This window comes from Sporisorium graminicola, chromosome SGRAM_16 (genome assembly GCF_005498985.1).
Source record: "Sporisorium graminicola strain CBS 10092 chromosome SGRAM_16, whole genome shotgun sequence".
NCBI lineage: Eukaryota > Fungi > Basidiomycota > Ustilaginomycetes > Ustilaginales > Ustilaginaceae > Sporisorium > Sporisorium graminicola.
This window is the reverse complement of record NC_043726.1, coordinates 24,662-43,984: the sequence shown is the minus strand read 5'-3', so window position 1 is coordinate 43,984 and position 19,323 is coordinate 24,662. Positions and strand designations below refer to the sequence as shown.

At 56.0% G+C, this 19,323-nt stretch overlaps 3 protein-coding genes across 3 annotated transcripts; 1 reads left to right on the top strand and 2 right to left on the bottom strand.

The window, feature by feature from the left end:
* Positions 1 to 99: 99 nt before the first annotated feature.
* On the bottom strand, positions 100 to 1,804 carry EX895_002633 (uncharacterized protein; the record flags this gene model as incomplete). Its single annotated transcript, XM_029883231.1, has 2 exons — positions 100 to 1,584; positions 1,673 to 1,804. The coding sequence occupies 2 exons, from the start codon at positions 1,802 to 1,804 to the stop codon at positions 100 to 102; spliced, it is 1,617 nt and encodes a 538-aa protein (XP_029740266.1).
* Positions 1,805 to 2,707: 903 nt separating this feature from the next.
* On the bottom strand, positions 2,708 to 13,813 carry EX895_002632 (uncharacterized protein; the record flags this gene model as incomplete). The annotated part of the gene is made up of 1 exon (XM_029883230.1): positions 2,708 to 13,813. The coding sequence occupies one exon, from the start codon at positions 13,811 to 13,813 to the stop codon at positions 2,708 to 2,710; it is 11,106 nt and encodes a 3,701-aa protein (XP_029740265.1).
* Positions 13,814 to 15,096: 1,283 nt separating this feature from the next.
* EX895_002631 (uncharacterized protein) lies at positions 15,097 to 19,299 on the top strand (the record flags this gene model as incomplete). Its single annotated transcript, XM_029883229.1, has 1 exon — positions 15,097 to 19,299. One exon carries the CDS (start codon positions 15,097 to 15,099, stop codon positions 19,297 to 19,299), a length of 4,203 nt encoding a protein of 1,400 aa, XP_029740264.1.
* Positions 19,300 to 19,323: the final 24 nt, after the last annotated feature.

The window sequence follows — 19,323 nt, the reverse complement described above, 5'->3', positions numbered from 1 at the left end:
GCACTCGGTTCCTTATCATATCATTGTCTAGTAACACGGTGTTGCACTTGGCGAGTCGAATGCATCTAAAGTGATAGTAATCCCACGTCCTGCTGCTGTTCAAGCCTGAACCGCCATCCTCGGCGTGACGGCGATCTCAAACTTAGGCTTGGCCAACTGGAACGTGACAAACTGCCTGAACTCAACCTGCTTCTCGACAGCTTGCACCTTGTACCTCGCCAACAAGGTGTGCAGCACCATCCTCATTTCGTGCCATGCGAACTTGGAGCCAATGCAGTTGCGAGGGCCACAGCCGAAGGGCATGAAGGCCTCCATGTCTGCATCCGGTGCGTCGTGCCCACCCAGAGTTTCGCGATCGGCCGCCGACAAGAAGCGTTCAGGCCAGTACCGGTGCGGTTCAGGCCAGTACTGAGGCGAGTAGTGGAGTGCGCGGAGCGAGGCCGACACAGCAGTGCGCGGAGGGATGACGTGACCAAGGATGGTCGTCGGCTCCTTGCCTGTGCGTCGGCCGAGTTCAGAAGTGACCGGGTACATGCGCATGCCTTCTTGGATGCAGGCGTCTAGGTAGGGGGTGTCCGGTAGCGACGTGAAGCCTGGCACCGGGTAGTCGAGAGGCTCAGGCTCGATCGTCTCGTAGAGCTTGTCAAGCTTACCAGGGTTCTCGAGGAGCGACTTGAGGATGTAGGTGATCGTATTCGAAGTCGTCTCTCCGCCGGCAATCAGAAGTTCGACGCACTGATCGCGAACGTGGGTGAGCGTCAGCTTCTCCTTTTGACCCTTCTGCATATCCAAGCTGGCATCAACCAGGAATTGAAGAATGTCCTTGCGAGACTCGCCAGCTTCGCCGCCGGCCAACGCCACTGCACGCCGAGCTTCAGTTTCCGAGAACCTCGCATCCACCAGAGGGTTGGTCAGCTTGTAAACGTCGAGGTCGCGCTTCATGTACTTGTCGAAAGGCCGGCAGAAAAATCGAATCCCGCCATCGTGAAGGTATCTGGCGAGCAACTTGTTGATGTCGATAAACTTGCGATCCGCCTCCTTGTCATCCAGGCAGGCAACCAGGTTGAAGCTGACACCAAACGCAGTCTCGCCTAGGATGTCCATGGCAAGGCAGGCGAGATCCTCGTACAGGTTGAAACGGAGCGTCTGAGCCCCTCCGGCTCGTTGCACGCGTTTGCTGTACCCTTCAAACAGCTTGCTGGTCGCATCGACGAGAAAAGGCTCGAGCTGCTTGGTGAACTCGACGGCGAAAGCAGGGCTCATCAGCCGACGACGCGAGCGGTGGTATTCCTTGTTGGTGGTTGTAAACATGCCCGCAGTCTTTGGGTCGCGCGAAAGAGAAGCGTACCAGTTGACTTTGGGCAGATTCTCCTTGGCCAGGAGCTGCCGAATGGCATGCTTGTCCGAAACATAGATCTGCCGGCTACCAAGTCGGAAGAGGGTGCCGTATTTCTCGTGCAGCTTGTCAACATAGCCCCACTGTGTACCGCGGACATAGTAGTAGAGTGCCGGGAGCATAGTCCAATGCAGGTGCAAAGGCCCAGGAATGCGGCTGGTCTTGTGCAAGAATGCCGACTTGTATCCCTGTTGATCAGTCACAATGCAAAAAGCAGCGCGAGATTCGTTGAGTATGCTGCTGTTAGTCACGTTAACAGTTCGCCAAGCGACTTACCACGAAGGCCGAGTAGAGCAAGAAAGCGTACACGAGGTTGAGCCAGATTGGCCTGTCGAGCAGAGCATACTTTTGTGGCTCAACCGCGAGCTGACCGAAGAAGGTCGTGTTTGGCATTCTGAGAGTCGCCATCTTGACGATCGAGGATGATGTGGGCGAATGGCGAGATGGGGGAAACAGTCAAGTCGTACCATTCTTCTGAGCATCTGACCGGTATTTGAAGGTCGGCAGCATCCAGGGCTTACGCTGTGCCGAGCAGCGCCTGGGACTTGGCCTTCAACCTGAACGGCCCAAGGAGCAACAAAAGTCGAGTAAGCCACATGGCGCCCTCAAAGCGACGGTATTCGCATGCCGAAATGCGCACTTTGAGTTGCGCTGACGAAGCCTCTCACCTAAAGTCGGACAGTCTGTCCCAAGGTCGTGGTCGGACCAGCGAAGCAAGCGGCAGGCTAACGAGCTTCAGGACAATGCCAGTGGTTCCTAGCCCCGCTCGACTGTGGACCTGTGTCGAACCTCCCAAGTCTTCAGTGTTTGACATGCGCGCATGCGCATATCGTTGTTGGCCGCCTTGCATTTTCTGCCCGTTGCTACCACATTAATGAAACCCCTCGAGCTTCTCCCACTATGCATGCTGTTGACAAATGCGCGGACCATAGCGCCATAGAAGACATCTGGAGCTCGACGATCAGCTGTTCGAGTTGACCTTGTTCCCAGTGGTGGTTCCGCAGTCATCGCATTTGGGAAGATTAGCCCGATATCGTCGATCCACTTGAAAGATGAGGACGAAGACTCAGCTATAACGTCCGCTAGCATTCGACCAACATCGGAGTAGCAGCCAATCAACTCTGTCGCCGTCCTCAAGTGCTAGGTTGCTAGGTCGAGACATCGAGTACGGCGAGGGATATGCCTTAAGAGCTGATATGCGGCGTGTTTGATGTCGCACAACGTCATTGTATCAAAGTATGGACAAGGAATGTTCATTCTTCGAAGCCAGAACCTATGAACAAAAAATATATACAGCGAGACAGATAAATCCTAAGCAAGAGACTTGACTGCGCGAGGAATGCGATAGCTTCCGTCGCTCTGGAGCTCGGCGCGAGACTCAATGTCGAGAAGCACCTCTGCCTCGTCCGCCTGAGCATATGGAGCGTCGTCCTTGATGCGGACGAGGTCTCCGTTGATGAGGAGCGAGTGCATTCGGCGGAATGTGATCTGCTGTCTCTTCTCGCGCTTTGCGACGTAAGCTTCAAGCTGCTCTGGCGCGAGCCTGCCGAGCAGGTGTGAAGCGTGGAGGATCATTGCGATGCCACCCACTTGGCCGAATCCGAAAGAGGTGACGAGACCGGCGTGGAGGCGTTCGCGTGGATACTGAATCGAACGGCAGGGGAACATGAGGCGATTATAGGCACGCAGCTCGTCCGCAATGTCGTCGGCGTTGCGGTTGCCGGCAACAATGCCACTGTTGATGCTCTGCATAAGGCCGTTAATCGCCCAGGCGGCGGCTCCTCCCTTGCCGTGACCGCAGAGCCACTTCTGTGCCATAGCAGGAACGGCACGGCCATCGGCGCGACCAAGCTTGCCGAGCATGGTGTGATAGACGTTCGACTCGTTCTTGTCGTTGGCCTTGGTCGAGGTACCGTGCATCGAGACGACACCGACATCATTGCCGTCAAGACCCCAGCTGGCCATGGCGCGCTTGAGCGGAACAGTGGCAGCAAGGACACCTCGACCAGGAGCGGGGATCGATCGTCCCTGTCGGTCGGTGGCCGTCTGAGTGAAGGCAACGACACCATTGATAGGAGCGCCGATCTTGATGGCGGTGGCAGCGCTCATGACGATCTGGACACCGCAACCCTGAGACTCGACGAAGCCGCTGCGTCCGCTGGTCATAGGCTTGGACATTTCTTCTGGCGCTAACCCTGCAGCCATTGCGGCATCCGAAGAAGCAGTCGCCTTCATGTTGGCGAACTCGGTCATGCTCTCCTCCGAGATGCTTTCGTATCCACCGGCGATCATGATCTTTGCTTTGCCGCACCGGATCGTCTCGGCGGCCACGTCGAGCGACTGGAGTGCGGTAGCGCAAGCACCAACGGTGGGCTTGATGGGACCGCACGACGATAGAAGCAGCAAGTTGGTCCATCCGGCAACTGTGTTGATGAAGGTCTCTTGCAGAATGTCCTTCTGAACGTCAACGTCCTGTCTACGATCCTTGAACATCTTGGCGAGCGAGTGAAGACCACCCATGGCAGAGCCAAGCGAAGTACCAACCTCGGATACATGAACATGCTTGTACAGCTCATAAGGGTCATCGATGCCGGATTCGACCAGTGCCTCGGCAATGCAGACCAAAGCGTAGAGGGCAGTTTCGTCGGTCTGCGCCACAATGTCGTTCGGGATACCGTATCGAGCCGGATCCCATCCGGTGGGAAGCTGGCCAGCGACGTGTCTGTCGAAGCGACTCGCCTTGGGCACAAAGATGCTGGCCCCCTTCTTGAGCTTCAGGTGCCACGACTTGGTGGCGTCATCCTGCCAGATCGTAGCGCGATCTCCGTGAGCAAGGCGAAAGCGCTCAGCCTCGGTCGCCGACACTTCCAGAGGACCAAGGTCGTTGGTGAGCACAACCTCTTGCTGAATGACCTTACATTCGGGATCGAAACCGTGCATGAGCTCAGGCTCGACCAGTCGGATACCGGCGTGCTGTTCAATCTGACGAGCGTAGCGAGCCCGCATCTGCGACTCTGGCACCGGCTCGCCAGTCTTCGCATCGATCCAGCCAATGTAGCTTCGACCGTCACCGAGACGGCCATTGACGTGCTTGATGTGACCAGTGAGCCAAGCCATCTCGACCAGTCCTTCCAAGGTCCACGTCTCGCTGATCTCGCGCTCCCAGCGCGTCCTCGACGAGCCCCAAGGGCCGACCTCGGCGAAACCGGAAATTACAATGATCTGGTCAAGATCGACCGGAGAGCTCCCCTTGACGATACGCTCGCAGGTTTCCTTGGAATCGAGCTCGGGGTAGGGGAATCGGTGCAAGCCGCGAGGCTCGATCTCGGCACGGCGATAGTGGTCCTCCGAGAGACGGGCAGGCGAGGTAGCTTTGAAGTTGAGACGGTTCTCGGCGAGGAGCGCCTTCTTGATGTCTGCTTGGCGCTGCCAGACCTGGTGTGCCTGCCGCATAGCTTTCCCGGGAGATTGGATCGACGAAGCATTGCCGGTCAAGTCCAAGAGAATGGGTCGGAGCTGGTTGACAAAGACAAACTCTGGTTCGACCAGACCCATCAAGTTGAAGGCCATCTCGGCCGTGCTGAACGTGCGGCAGCCGAACTGCTTCTCGAGCGACTCGGCAACGATGTCCGAGGTAGCCATCAGATCCGTGCCTCGGCACATACCGATGCGAGCACCAGCTACAGAGAGGTAGCTAGACCAGTCCTCGCTCTCGAAAGTGTTGAGCAGGGTCTCGAGTCCAAGCTTGCTCGATCCATAGAGACCGTCACTGCCGAGCACGCCGTGGTTAAACGAGAGCGGAAGGAGGACCTGAGTAGGACGGTGGAGGAAGCCCTTCTGAGCCTTGATCGTCTTGATACAGCCCATGAGGCGGATGACGTTGGTTAGCATGATGCGATGAGCCAGCTCGCTCTTGTCGTCGATGCCATCGATGTTGCGTCCATTCTCGGAGATGGCGGCGAAGGGAACGAGAACATCGAGATCTATGTTGAGCGTGGTGTAGACGTACTTGACCAAAGCCTGAGTATCCTTGTTGCTACCTTGGTTGAAGGGGAGGACGATCAGCTGGGCACCTCGTGCTCCATCACGGCGATAGACATCCTGATAGACCTTCAGCTTCTTGGGCGAGAAGGTCGAGGTGGTGATGATGACTCTGGCGCCTCCGTTGAGGAAACGGCGCATGACTTCGAAGCCGATCGAGCCCTGACCGACACCGGTGAGGAGCACATCGAGACCGGCATAGCTGCTACCTTGGCCAGCAAGCTTGGAAAGACCACGATAGTAGATATCAGTCAAGTCATTGTCGCGGATCCAGGTGTCACCCTCCTTCTTGCCAGCCCAGAGCCAGGCTCGACTGCCGATGTTCACCTTTTCCGGCTCCACTTTGTTCGAGGACGAGAGCTTGCTAACTATTTCTTGGACCTTTGCCGTAACATCCCGAGGTTCGAGCGGGCTGTTCTCAGCCTTGTACTCGCCACCAGATGCCATGCTCTTGACGTAGTCAAGCATTGTAGCCAGGCCTTCACGGGGCACCTGCCTGTAAACAATGTTTCCACGCGAGTCTAGAGAGGTGTGAGGTCGAACGGGCTCCGAGAGGTCAATGCAACGAGGCGGCATGCTAAGTGCGCCGCTCTCAGCTTTGTCGAGAAGGCCTTGGAAGAGCGAAATGATCTTATCGCTTCCGGGCGTCTTGGAATGAGCCAGCTGATCGAGCTGCTGCTGAAGAATGTTGGCATTATCCAGCTGGTTCCACACAGCGACAATCTGAGCGCCAAGGGCACGATCGTTGTTGTAGTCGCTGCTGAGCATTTGGGCAAAGAGCTCCTCGAGGTTCTGACGCGACCAGTTCCAGTAGCTCTTGAAATTCCTCGCTTGGGCTTCCGCAAAGATGCCCTGAATACCTTTGACGTAGGTCTCGCCGTGCTCAGCAGAGACAGCTTCGAGAGCGCTGCGGAGCGTCTCGGACTCGGTCGAAATGGCAGCGACCTGAGCCATGCTTGCATCTACATCGATGCCGAGGTGCTCAGACAGAAGCTGGATCTGCTTCTCGGACAAGGCATTCTGCTTTGCCTGGAGCTCGGTCAGTTCCTTGCTGCTGACAACGGCCACAGCCCTGGTACCTCCATCAGCACCGCCAGAAGACCCACCAGGTGCTGGAAGCGTGATGGCAACGTCCTTGGCGTAGACACCAGCTACCTCCTCGAGCCAGGCTGTGGCTTCATCCTCTCCCGCAAGACGCTTTGCTGGTTCTTCAGTTATGGCATAGAGCAAGATGGCGTTGATGCGTCCGCTCTGGAAACCGTATCGAGCGGTGAGGTGAGCCTTGAGAGCAGAGAGACCAAAAGAACCGGGCATCCTGGTGGAGACTAGACGCGAAATCAGGCCGTTGGTGTACTTTCCAAGAACGCCATTGTAACCAGGTTGGAGAGCAGCTGCCAGCTCTGCCAAGGTCATCTCTTCGGCACGCTCGGGAAGATCGACAAACTCGGCACCCAGGTCGCCGACCAGTTCGTTCTGAAGCGTCGAACGACCTCCTGTCAGTTGCTTGATGGATTTGGCGGACGGAACGTCAGCAACCTTGGCCTTCTGCTTCTGAGCCACGATGGCACGGAGCGTGAGAAGAGCGTCCAGTGCCTCATCTGGAAGCGACGACGCAGCTGGGCTAGACGGGGCAGGCGGGGCAGCTGTGACTGGTTGTGCCGCTGGAGTGGGAGCGACCGTCTCGATGGCTGCCTCCTTTGGAGCTTCGGCTTCGGACTCGTCAGCGCCGAGGTCGTAGGTGATGTCGGCATCGTTCTTCCCAACGCAGAGAAGGCTCCTCTTGAGGCCTAAGATGCGGTCAGTATGGGCAAACTCAGCCGTCAGCGTCCTACTGGCCATGCCGACGAGTGTAGGAGTAGGGCCGAACTCGATCAGGCGCTCAAAGCGGGTCTCTTCGAAGAGCAGAGCCTGAGTTTGACTCCAGCGGACAGGCGAAGCGAACTGGTAGGCCAGCAGCTCAATGACGAGCGACCTAGCAAGGCGTCGCTGATCCTGGCAAGCTTGTTGCCAGTTGGCAAGGATCTGAGCAAGCACCTCGGACCCCGTAGCTGCGGACACGTGCTCGATGTAGCTTCGCTCCAGCGAAAAGGGCTTGGCGACCAAGTTGGGGATGTACCGGTTGACGAGAGCTTGGGGGTTGACGGTTTCGATGTCGAGACGTGAGTCGAGGAAGCGACGAAACGGACCGATTCCATTGCTGAGGAACCTCGAGTGGAACGGTACATCAATGCCGGCCAGCGGAATAGTCGCAATGCCACGCTTGAGCTCGATCCGGGAGGTCTTTGCCGAATGTAAGGCGCTGGCTACCGCGCCGTCGATGGCGGTGGCAACACCGGCCTCGTCAGAGATCGAGAGCTTCTTGCTGCCGAACTTGTCCAGAACGGTGCAAAGAGCAGCCAGCGCAACCTCGTGTCCGGCAACGACGCTCTGCTGCTTTGTGACGTTGAAGTTGACGGTCTGGAGAAGCTCGCCACTGGCCTCAGAGATGCGGTCAACCACGTGAGCTAGCGCAGCATCGACGTCAGACGCATTCGACAAAGCCTTGATCGGAGCCACGGCCACCATGCTGTACTGCGAACGTCCGTTGATGCGCGGCACTGCGTTCTGCATGGTCAATCCTCTGAAGAAGACAACATCGACGAGGTCTCGCAGCCGCATCATACCAGCCACTGAGGCAAGTGCGGCGTATTCGCCGAGCGAGTGACCAGCATAGACGGCATCCTCAACGATCAATCCGTCTTGCTGTAAGTGACGGAAGTAGGCCAGCTCGAAGAGCACCAGGGCGATTTGTGTAAACTGAGTGGCAAACAAAAGACCTTTTGGCGAATCAAAGGTGTACGAGCGCGAGCCGGCGTGTATCGAAGGGAAGATGGGCTTGCGGACAGAACGACCTTGTTCGTCAATGGTCTCGTGCTGAAGAGCCATGTAGTTGCTGCGAATTCGCTGACCTCCGGCGCCACCAAAGTGAATCGTCTTGGACTGAGGGTTCTCTCGGACAATCTCGAGAATGCTGAGGCCAAGGCGGTGAGCGAGGTGCTGCTCAGCCTCGTCCCAGATGGCTCGAGCAACGGGGCTTGACTGGTAGAGGTCCATCCCCATGCCCTTGGTCTGCGAACCCTGGCCAGTGAAGACGTAGACCGTCTGGGGCTGATGGTAGCGAGCCGTACCTTGCAGAACAAGCTCATCGCGCTGATTGATGATGTCGACCTGGACAACCATTTGACCATGGACCATGCCTTTGTGACGGAGCTCAACCTTGAGCTCGTCGCCGGGGATCACCATCGAAGTGAAGTTGGCCTGGAAGGCGGTGCAGCGCTGAATGGCTTTGCCGCTCTTGGTCTCACGCGAGCCAATGGCCTTGTCCATCCACTTTTGACACTCAGCAAAAGTCGACATGCCGTGACCGATAGTGGCTGGAAGACCAGCGAGATCCGCGAAGTAAGGGTTGATGTGAATCGGGTTAAAGTCGGCAGAGGCACGCGAATAAGGCTCATTGGTCTCGGGCGTGGAGAGAACACCTTCGGCAAGCATGTAAGTGGAGTGCAAGGGTGAAGTGTTATCACCATCCGCACCAGGAAGCTTGGTTCCGTTCCTCTCCAGGTAGGCGACGACAGGGTCGGTCGAGAGAGGAGCATCCGCGTCGAACTCAGCGCTGCCGATCTGAATCTCCTCGCCACCGAGCTTGACAAAGACAGTGGCCTCGACACGAAGATCGAGCATCTCTTGAACGTTTTTGTAGCCAGGAACGATCGATTTGCCCCTGAAGATGAGCGTGTTGCCCGCCTTGACGTGCTCGCAGGGTTGATGGAGATCGATCCAATCCTTAGACTTCAGCACGTGCACGGCTGCGTCATCCTCAAGGCGGAGAGCATATTCAAAGCGCGAATCCGAGAAGCACTGATCAAAGTCCGAATACTTGCCCTTGAAGAAGAAGCGAGAGGTGGCTTCGACGATGGGAACAGCTTGGGAGTCTTGGGCCTCCTCACGAAGGATGACGGCCTTGATGGTGAGGATCTTGCCCGTTTCGGTGTTGGTGATGCCAGAAGCTCGTGCCGTGACGGAGCAGATATCGCCTTCGGCGATAGGGCGGGATCCAGGGACCGTCTGATATTCATGACCAAGGTGAACGAGCGACAAGAGGTCTGCGTTGCAGCTGCTGATGGCTGCCTTCATGATGGCTTCCCAAGCGACGAGGATGGTTGGGTCGACGGGCACGGCACCGCCATCCTGTTTCTGAGCTAAAGTTACAGGACGAGGATGGCTCACGAAGCGGCGAGGATCTTCGAGCTTGGTCACATCGGGCATATCCTCGCCAAACCAGAGCTTCCAGTAGAAGCTTCGGATCCGCTCGTTGCGTCCTTGCTCCTCTTCGTGGATGAGAGCATAGCTTGTAGCTGGAGTGTAGCGAAACCGGAGCTGGAGGGGTACCTTTTCGCCACAGCGCTCCTCGTAGACGGAAACTTCGATTTTGGCGCCTGACCCATCCTCCAGACTGCCGCGACGAACAATGTCGACAGCGAGGAAATCAGAAGAATTCGACCCGTAGCTGCGATGACCGCCGTACACCTGCAATCGTTCCACTTGAGTGCCATCAGAGGATTTTTGGATCTGGAACAGCTGGCCCTCTCGAATCGAGAGCAGTCGCAGCAGAGTGTTGGGTCGCAGTTGACCTCCCAGACTGACACGAGCGCTCCGGAGCAGAGCCCGGATCCAGCTGGGTTGCGTGCCAGTGATAGCCTCGAGGAATGCAGCCTGATTCTGCATCGCAGCCGGTGTGACCTGGAATACGGCGACGCGTTCATCCGAACGGACATGGAACGTCGATGGCACTGAGCGGAAAGGCGACTCAACTTGCTTCTCAGTGGTAGAGATGTTGGTGGCGCTCGAGTCCAGGTACTCAGCAACGGGGACCTTGCTGACATCACCACCGTAGAATCGGTCAAGAACATGGTGGATGAGACCCTGCTCGACACCGCCGAGCATCTCAGCGATGGGCTGGTCGACGGGAGCAGTGTTCGAGGCGGCAACAGGACCGTGAAGGATACAAACTCGCTGAGGGTCAGCATCAACGACTGCATCCAGATCCTCCGACTGCCAGAGCGAGTCCTTCTTGAACTGATGGGCAAAGTCCTCGCCAAGACGCGTGATGAAAGGGGGCGGTTTTTGACCACGACGCCAGCAGATGGCATGGAAGTACTCGGCATCCTCACCCGTGAGCAGCGTAGTCTTACTGTCCGCATAGCGATCGATGAGGCTGTCCAGCTCCTGCTCGGGAGCTTTGTCTAGCTGAGAGTACGATTGCAGCTTATAGTTGGACTTGGGAGCCCCGGAGAAGCGTTCTTCGATACGACGGCACCAGTCGCCAAGCAAATTGCGATAGCCAGTGTCGATCCAGCGAGACTGCGAAGCGACAAACATGAGCGAAAGCATGCGGCTTGCGATGTCGGCGTAGGTCATGTCAAGCACGTCGTCAAGAACCTCACCTGTGGCGTTGCACGGGAACCAAACACGTTGGAAGTCGCTGTTGAGGCGCTGAACGAGCTTGGTCTTGTTCTTGCTCAGGTAGGAAAGCTGCTTGTCCTTGGACAGCTTGAAGAGATCACGATCGAGTTCTGACCAGAGGAGTGTGGCGCGGTTGGCTACCTGGTGAACAAGTTCTCCCATCTCGCTGAGGACAGTCATGACACCGCCGATAGGACCGTCGTAGGTCTTTTGCCAGTCTTTGTCGCCACATCCCTCGGTGGAGGCAATGAGCTGCTTGACGGCAAGTGAAGTGGACGCCTCCTTGGCAGTCATGGCCCAGCTGCCGAAAAGGAGACCGTCGAACGGCATGGGAGGCAAGCCACGCTCAACAGACCACTCGCCAGAGAGGTAAGGCCAGAAGGAGTCCGCGGAGGTGAAGCCGGAACCTGCGACAAGGACGAGATTGGGGCAAGCTCTAATCAAGTCGTACGACTGCACGATAGGATCGTGGAAATCCTCGGCGCTGTGATGCCCACCGGCACGTCCGCCCGTCCATTGAAGCATGATGGCAAAGTTAGGATTCTGCTGAGCGATCTTGCAGACCTGCTTGATACCATCTAGACTGCCAGGCTTGAAGGAAACATGGCGAAGACCAGCCTGCTTGAGCGAAGTCAAGAGCTCTTGAGCCTTGTCGGGCGAGGGAATGCCAGCAGCGACACACATGCCGTCGATAGGTGCACCTTCACGACTGAGCTGAAGCCAAGCTGGAAGCTGGAAGCTCCACTGTCGCGGGTTGATGTAGAGCGAGTTGAGAGTAAGACCGGAAGCAGAAGGAGCTTGCTTGAGGATCTCATCAACGCGTCGACGAAGCTTGGTCTCATCGTGAAGTCCACCTCCCGCCAACTCGATGTGAAAGCCAGCTTGCACGGTGGCAGCGTTGAGGGAAGCCTGGACGGTAGTAGGGGTCATACCGGCCACCATGACGGGAGGCTTGCCGAGGAGCCTCGACATGGGCGTGTCGAGCATGATCCTGCCCGCGGGCGTACGAAGCAAGCGCGGCTGGTATTGGGAAGCCCAAGGTTGAGCATAAGAGATCGCATCGAGTCGGTAGAACTCGGTGCTCTCCTTGTGCGTTCCAGAGACGGTGAGGGTGCGGAGTCCGCAACCACGGAGGTTACGACCGGTGATGTTGCCGATACCAAAGGCAGCGCCGGTGCCAAAGTCGATCAGATGAGTTGTAGAGGGCAGAGGACGGACAGCTTTGGTCCAGTCGACAGGGTCGGTGCACATTTGAGCACAGAGACTAGCGAGCAGCCCTCCAGAAGGGGTCTGCTGCAAGTTGCTTCCGTCCGTGGTGCTATAGACCGGAAGAGCAAGGTCGCGACCCTCCCACTGGTTGACATCGATAGGAGCGACGACATCTTCGTACTTGACGTCGGCAAGCAGAGGCGAGTGATAAGGAAGGTTGATGGGCAAGAACTTGAAGCGGATCGAGGGCTTGCGCTTCGAGAAGGCGACTCTAGATTGGTCGAGTTTCGAGGAGGCAGAGATGGCCGACAGATCACGAGCAAAGCTCAACAGGTCGGAAGGATGCCCAGCAAGCACCGTGGTTGTAGGAGCGTTGACAAGCGCGACGTGAACTTGGCGGTGACCAGGAACAACACGGTTGAACGTGGCGAGCTTGGAATCAAGAAGGGACCGTCTCGCTCCATTGACGACGAGCATGGGTGTTGGCGGACCAAAGCCGGCCTCAACGGACTCTTGCGATGTCTTGCTATCGACGCTCTTATCCCCATAGCAAAGTTGACTAGTGAGACCGACCTGGAAGAGAAGCTCGGATGCGAGGACGACAGACTGGACGTAGTGAGCATCATCCTTTGCCAGTGCCATGGCGGTTGCGGAGACGATACCCTGGCTGTGACCGCTGACTGCTTGAAAGTGGTTGCGAAATTCGGGCACAGTCATACCGACGCACTTGGACGAGACGAAGAACTGAATCATCTGAGTGAGGCTGAGCAGAGGTGCACTGATGGGAACGCTGGCAAGGTAGGCTTCGGACGGACGTTCAGCCTGGTGCGTGAGCCAAGCGAGCAGGTTGAGACCTTGATCGTGGAAAGAATAAGGACCGGATCGCTCGGCTTCGATGGCCGAGAGTAGCTGGCAGAGACGAGCTTCAACGGCAGCCACAAGAGGCTCGACGAAAGGGCGGTACGTGTCGAAAAGCGTTTGCAGCTCGTCAAAGTAGCCATGATTGTTGCCCTGTCCACCGAATACAGCGTAGAGGCCAGCCTGCCCCTGGTGAGCGTGTTGCAAGAGCAAGGGTGTGGGAGGCGAGACTTGCACCTCGGCTTGTCGAAGAGCGGCGTAGGATTCAAAGTAGGCACGGAGAAGGAAGGATCTGGTTTCGGGTGCGAATGCTTGGGAAAGAGTGTGGGCGTCGACTCCTCCGAGCAGGTCGTTGTTGTAACTGTTCCATGCGGCCTCAAGAAAGCTCAAATGAGCATGTCGCTCGTATTCGCCAACAGCGGGGAAGTCCTGAGAGAGGAAGAGGAGAAGACGGGCGTGAAGAAGGACGGCACCGGAAGCCGACTCTTCGTCTGGCAACGTAGCATCGAGACGCTGCAAATGGCTTGTGAATTGGTGCCTGATGTTGTCGAGAACATTTCGATCAAGGAAACCGTTACTCTTCAAAGAGAGAGTGATCGAAATCTCTGGATTTATAGTCGAGCTGATGACGATCTCGATCTTGTCCTGAGGAGGTGTCTGGGCACCAATGTCGAATACCTTGTGCTCGAGGCCGGGAGAAGTACTAGAGGGAGAAGCTGAAGCCGACGAGGCTTGCTGGAAGGGAGACGAAAAGATCGAGAAGGAGGCAGAAGCAGTGCTGCTTCGCGAGAGTTGGAAGCGGTCCATGTTGGCTACTATCTTTGCGGATGCGTTGGAAATCAAGGTGAGCACCGTATTGATGAGCCTTTCCTGTCTTGGCTCTATCGAAGGGCAGAAAGGCAAAACGCGATGTGGGGGATTAAAAGGGTCAGCGATAGGATTGATAAGCCTTGTTAAACAAGACGACCATGAGTTGTAGTGGTCTTAGACGGGAAGCATCGCTCAAAGGTACCGGTTCGCATGGCGAGGATGCCTCATTGGCAGAGGTGCCCAGCATCCTGCAAGCTTGTGTACGTTTACTCAACTCCAGATTCGGAGCTGGACTTGCACGGCAGACCTTGATATGCGACAAGGGTGTGGCAGCCACAGTCACGATTCCATGTCAGTCAAGACGTAAAGTGTTCCTGATTCTTTGACCAGCGATAGAGCCGGCTGCGGAAGCAAGAAGGTGCTATGCATTGCTCCACGCGCGAACTCGAGGAAACACCTGGGCAGTGCGCCGGAGGATGCGATGTCAACGGAATGACAACAGCATAGCGTCCCTCAATGCATGAGCAAAGGCAAGTACTGATGGCATCGAGGCAAAGCTACAGATGGTGGCGGTGGCGAGTCAAGTCCGCTATGCGCATTTCCTCTGATTTTCCCTTGAAAGTGAATTCAGAGAATGCAGCTCTTGGGCTCTGCGTTCGCGACATCCATTGGAAACCCAGAAAGTCGAAATGCGAACCAACACCCTGCGCTTGTTCGAATACAAAGCTTCGGCCATGCTTTGTGCTGTATTCACTTGGTGCTTTCTCTACTCGACCGACCCCTTCCTGACAACAGGTTCAATTTCGCTTTGCCCCAAACAGAGCAATCTTGTAATTTCATAGTATCGTAATACAGCTCGATTTCTCTCGTTCTGTCGGCTGCGGTTACCTGACAGTTGTCACAACAATCCATCCTGGTTCCTCAAGAGGTGCCTTGGGTCTTCGGTCCCCTCATCGGCCCCCTCATCGGTGCTTGGGACCGGAAGGAATCTCTGCATAGCGTCGTGCCGGTGTGTGGCGATGACCAACGGAGCACAGCCGAGACGATACAGCTATGCTTAGACAGTCCTGCACTTCAAAATAACTGCCGAGACCCCTTGACGAGGGCGAGCGAGCCTGGACGTTATGCACTGGTCTCGCTGCCTCCTTTTAATACCCTCGAGATATGACCTCAGGACCCGGAATCTGAGCCCAACGTTGTCCGTCTCGTCAGTACCTCAAAAATCGATACTGTAGACGCCACGCCCATATTTCTTGTTAGACCACTTCTCAGCAGCAGAAATGCGTTTTAGCACCGCTCGAAAGGCAAGTCGACAAGCTCAGCAGAGCCCCAAACTTTCCGATCCAGACACGATCGAAGCACTTCAATATCGCAGTAATGGCGGATCCATAGATGGAAACGAGAAACATAACCTCGGCAGCAAGCCTGCCTCCTCGAACGGCTCCGCTTCGCCGACCCTACCCACCACTCCAGACAGCGTCAAGGTCCAAATCGAATCGGACTCACGAAGCACGCAGGATGAGGCTGCCTCACTTGCAAAGACATCTTATTGGCACATATTTCGCTACGCAAGCAAGCGGCAGTTCCTTCTGAACCTTGTGGGTTTCTTCATGGCCGTCGCTTCTGGTGCAGCTCAGCCTTTGATGACCATCTTCATCGGCAAGATCTCGGGTGTATTCCTTCAATATACATCTGCTATCAAGTCCGGAAACCACCTTGAGTACGAAGCTGCCAAGGCCGAAGTCTACAAGACCATCAATCGGGATGCCACCATCATCCTCTATCTCGGCATCGGACTGTTCTTCTCGAGTATGGTCTACATGGCCATATTTTCTTATACCAGCGAAAGGATCGCCTCCAACATCCGATACGCCTACCTTTTTGCTCTCCTTCACAAGTCGATCGACTTTTTCGAAAGGTATGGCCAAGGTACTGTCGCCGCCCGGATTGAATCAGATGTTCACCTCATTCAGATCGGTGTCGGCGAAAAGCTGCCGATGGCTATCATGTATCTCTCTACCTTCCTCTCGGCTGCAGCAGTTGCCTTCTCACTCTCTTGGAGGCTATCACTCGTCTTGCTCCCTATTGCTCCCCTCATTCTCTTTTCTGGTGCCCTCATGGGCATCTTGACCAAGAAGACCAAGCTTGTCGAGCTCGGTTGCGTGGCTAAGGCCGCTTCACGCGCTGAGGAGGCGTTCAACGGCATCAAGATTCTCAAAGCTTTCTCAAAGGAACACGTGCTCACCAACGAGTACGACAAGCTTACGGTCGATACCAAGGTTGCAGGCGCCAAGGCTGGCGGTATCCAAGGAACGGGTGTTGGCGCTTTGCTCTTCATCATCTACTCGGGGTACGCGCTCGCCTTTTTCTATGGCGCCACGCTAATTGCACGTGGCGAGTTGCCTCCTGGAAGAATTGTCAGTGTCGTCTTTGCCAACTTTGCCGGTGCCTTTGCCATTGCCAACTTCTTCCAGATGCTAGAGGCATTCACCATGGCGACTGCATCTGCCACAGCCATCTTCGACACGATCAAACACGACTCGGACAGCGCCAACGCCTCGGAGCTTCGATTGCTTGAGGGCAAGCAAGATTCCGGCCGCAAGCTTGGTCGAGGATACAACGCAGAGCTCAGCCTTGACCGTGTCAGCTTCGCTTATCCATCCAAGCCAGACAGACCCGTTCTGCATGATCTCTCTCTTCGATTTCGAAACGGTGTTCCTACAGCCATTGTTGGTCTCTCGGGTTCAGGCAAGAGCACCATCTTCGCACTACTTCAACGCTTCTATGAGCCAACGGAAGGTGCGATCCGCCTCGATGGTGTGGATGTTCGCGACTTGAGCGTCGATTGGTTCCGCAGGGAGGTGGGCGTTGTAGAGCAGCAACCCACTCTCTTTGCTATGTCCATCCGGGCCAACATTGAGCTCGGACTGCCCGACCGCAAGAACCATACTCGAGAGGAGCTGCAGACTCTTGTTGTTCAGGCCGCTAAGAAAGCCAACGCCCACGACTTTATCACTGCTTTGGCTCATGGCTACGAGACCGAGGTCGGCTCGCAAGGCTTCTTGCTCTCGGGCGGTCAAAAGCAGAGGATCGCTATTGCACGTGCTCTGATCAGGGACCCCAAGATTCTCTTGCTGGACGAAGCAACGAGCGCGCTCGACTCCAACAGCGAGGCCGTCGTTCAAGCAGCTCTCGATGCAGCCGCCAAGGATCGAACAACTATCATCATATCTCACCGCCTCAGCACTGTTCGCAACGCATCACACATCATTGTGCTTGGTCCAGATGGCATCATCGAACAGGGCAGCCATCAGGAACTAAGCGCCAAGCAAGGTGGTGCGTTTGCCGGTATGCTTCAGCACCAAGATGATGGCAACCAAGCAAGTCCAGATGCCGTAGAGCCTATATCTACAGCTAAGTGGCTCTCTCCTCCCCTCCAAGAAGGGAGCAACGTTGTACATTCACTCGATCTCCCTCGACCAAGTGCCTCCAAGAGATCGACTGAAGTCAGAAGGCATTCCTCCGTAGCGCCGAGGTTTCCCTCTGTGCAATCTGGAGGAGCCCCAGCTCTTGCCCAAAAATTCTCAAGCCGAGTTGCGGCCGAGGAGAATTCGCCCGAATACGCCAAAACTACCGCAGAGAAAATCGAGACAAAAGGACTTCGAAGCCTGTTCCTCCTTCTCCTCAAAGACCCTGAGACAGGTAATCTTGGCGGTCTTTATCTTTCCGGAGCCCTCTGTGCCGCTATAATCGGGGCTGTGTACCCAATATACGCAATCCTCTTCGGTACGGCGATGGAAGACTATGCGCCATGCAATACCTCGAACGGCCACCCTTGCCCTGAACCTGCTCGTCACATCATGCTGCACAACAACTTGATCAGCTCCGGATCTTTCTTCATCGTCGCGGTTGGTTGTGCCGTGATCAGCTTCTTCCACGTGCGTTCGCTCTACGTTGCTGGATCGCGGGTGACGCATCGACTGCGCGTACTCGTCTTCCAAAGCCTGCTTTGCTTGGAAGCTAGCTTCTTTGATGACCCTGCCAACACGAGCAACGATCTCGCTAGCAGTCTAAGTGCCATCTCACAGGGTGTCTACGGAGGTCTCGGTCCGACGCTTGGCTCTATTGTACAAAGTTTGGCAACCGTCGCGGTCGGCTATACAGTTGCAATTGGCTACGGCTGGCGTCTCGCTCTGGTGGTCATTGCGTCCACACCTTTGACTATCACGGCCGGACTCATGCGCCTCCGTGTGCTAGTCCTCAAGGAGTCAAGGACGAAAAGAGCACATGCAAAAACGACTCAACAAGCTTGCGAGGCAATCGGCGCCATCCGTACGGTCGCTTCCTTCAACCTGCAACCCCAAACGCTCGAGATGTATCGATTCAACTTGGAACGAGCATCTCGCTCACTGTTGCCGACCATCGGTTTCAGTAGTGTCTTGTTCGCCATATCGCAGTGCGTGCAGCTACTCGTCACATCACTTGCCTTTTGGTACGGAGGCCGAGAGCTGGCGGTTGGCAACACTTCCTCAAAAGGCTTTTTCACAATTCTCATCTCGGTCGTGTATGGAAGTGTTCAAGCCGGCAACATCTTCAACTACAGTGCCGATTTCTCCAGCGCTCACTCTGCAGCTTGCAGATCGTTGTCGATCATGAACCAAGCCAAGCAAGTGGCCGATGCCAGCGCGGAGGGCAAAGACTTCGCATCGAAGGCTGACGAAACCGCGCCTTGCGGCCAGATCTCGCTTGAAAACGTCACCTTCCGCTACCCTCAGCGGCCGACTGCTGTCGTGCTCGACAATCTATCCATGACGATCGAAGCCGGATCGTTCTGTGCTATCGTTGGTGGCAGTGGCTCCGGCAAGTCGACTGTTCTGCAGCTCATCGAGCGCTTCTACACACCAGAGACTGGACGTGTGCTCCTGGACTCGAAGTCCATTATCGAGGGCGATCCTACCAAGTTCCGTCGATATCTCTCATACGTTCCGCAAGAGCCCACTCTGTTTGAGGGCACAATCGGGTGGAACATCGCTCTTGGCGTTGCTGACATGGATCCTAACCAAGTTCCGCTCGTCAAGATCCAGGAAGCCGCCGAACTTGCCCAGCTAGGTGATCTTCTAGCAAGTTTACCGGAAGGTTTGAACACCCAGCTCAGCGCAAGAGGCGTTCAAATGTCTGGAGGTCAGAAGCAGAGGATTGCTATTGCTAGAGCGATTATCCGTGACCCGAAGGTCCTACTGCTCGATGAAGCGACCTCGGCGCTCGACCCCGCCAGCGAGCGAGCGGTACAGAGCGCGCTTGACAGTGTCAGTCAAGGCCGAACTACCATTGCTGTCGCACATAGGCTTTCTACGATTGTCAAAGCGAACAAGGTGATTGTCATGCAGGCTGGTAAAGTGGTGGAACAGGGTAGTCCGAGGGAGCTGTTCAAACGGGATGGACATTTCGCAAATATGTGCCGGTTGCAGGGTCTCTCTCTCTAGAACGTTCGGAATATGAAGTCTAGC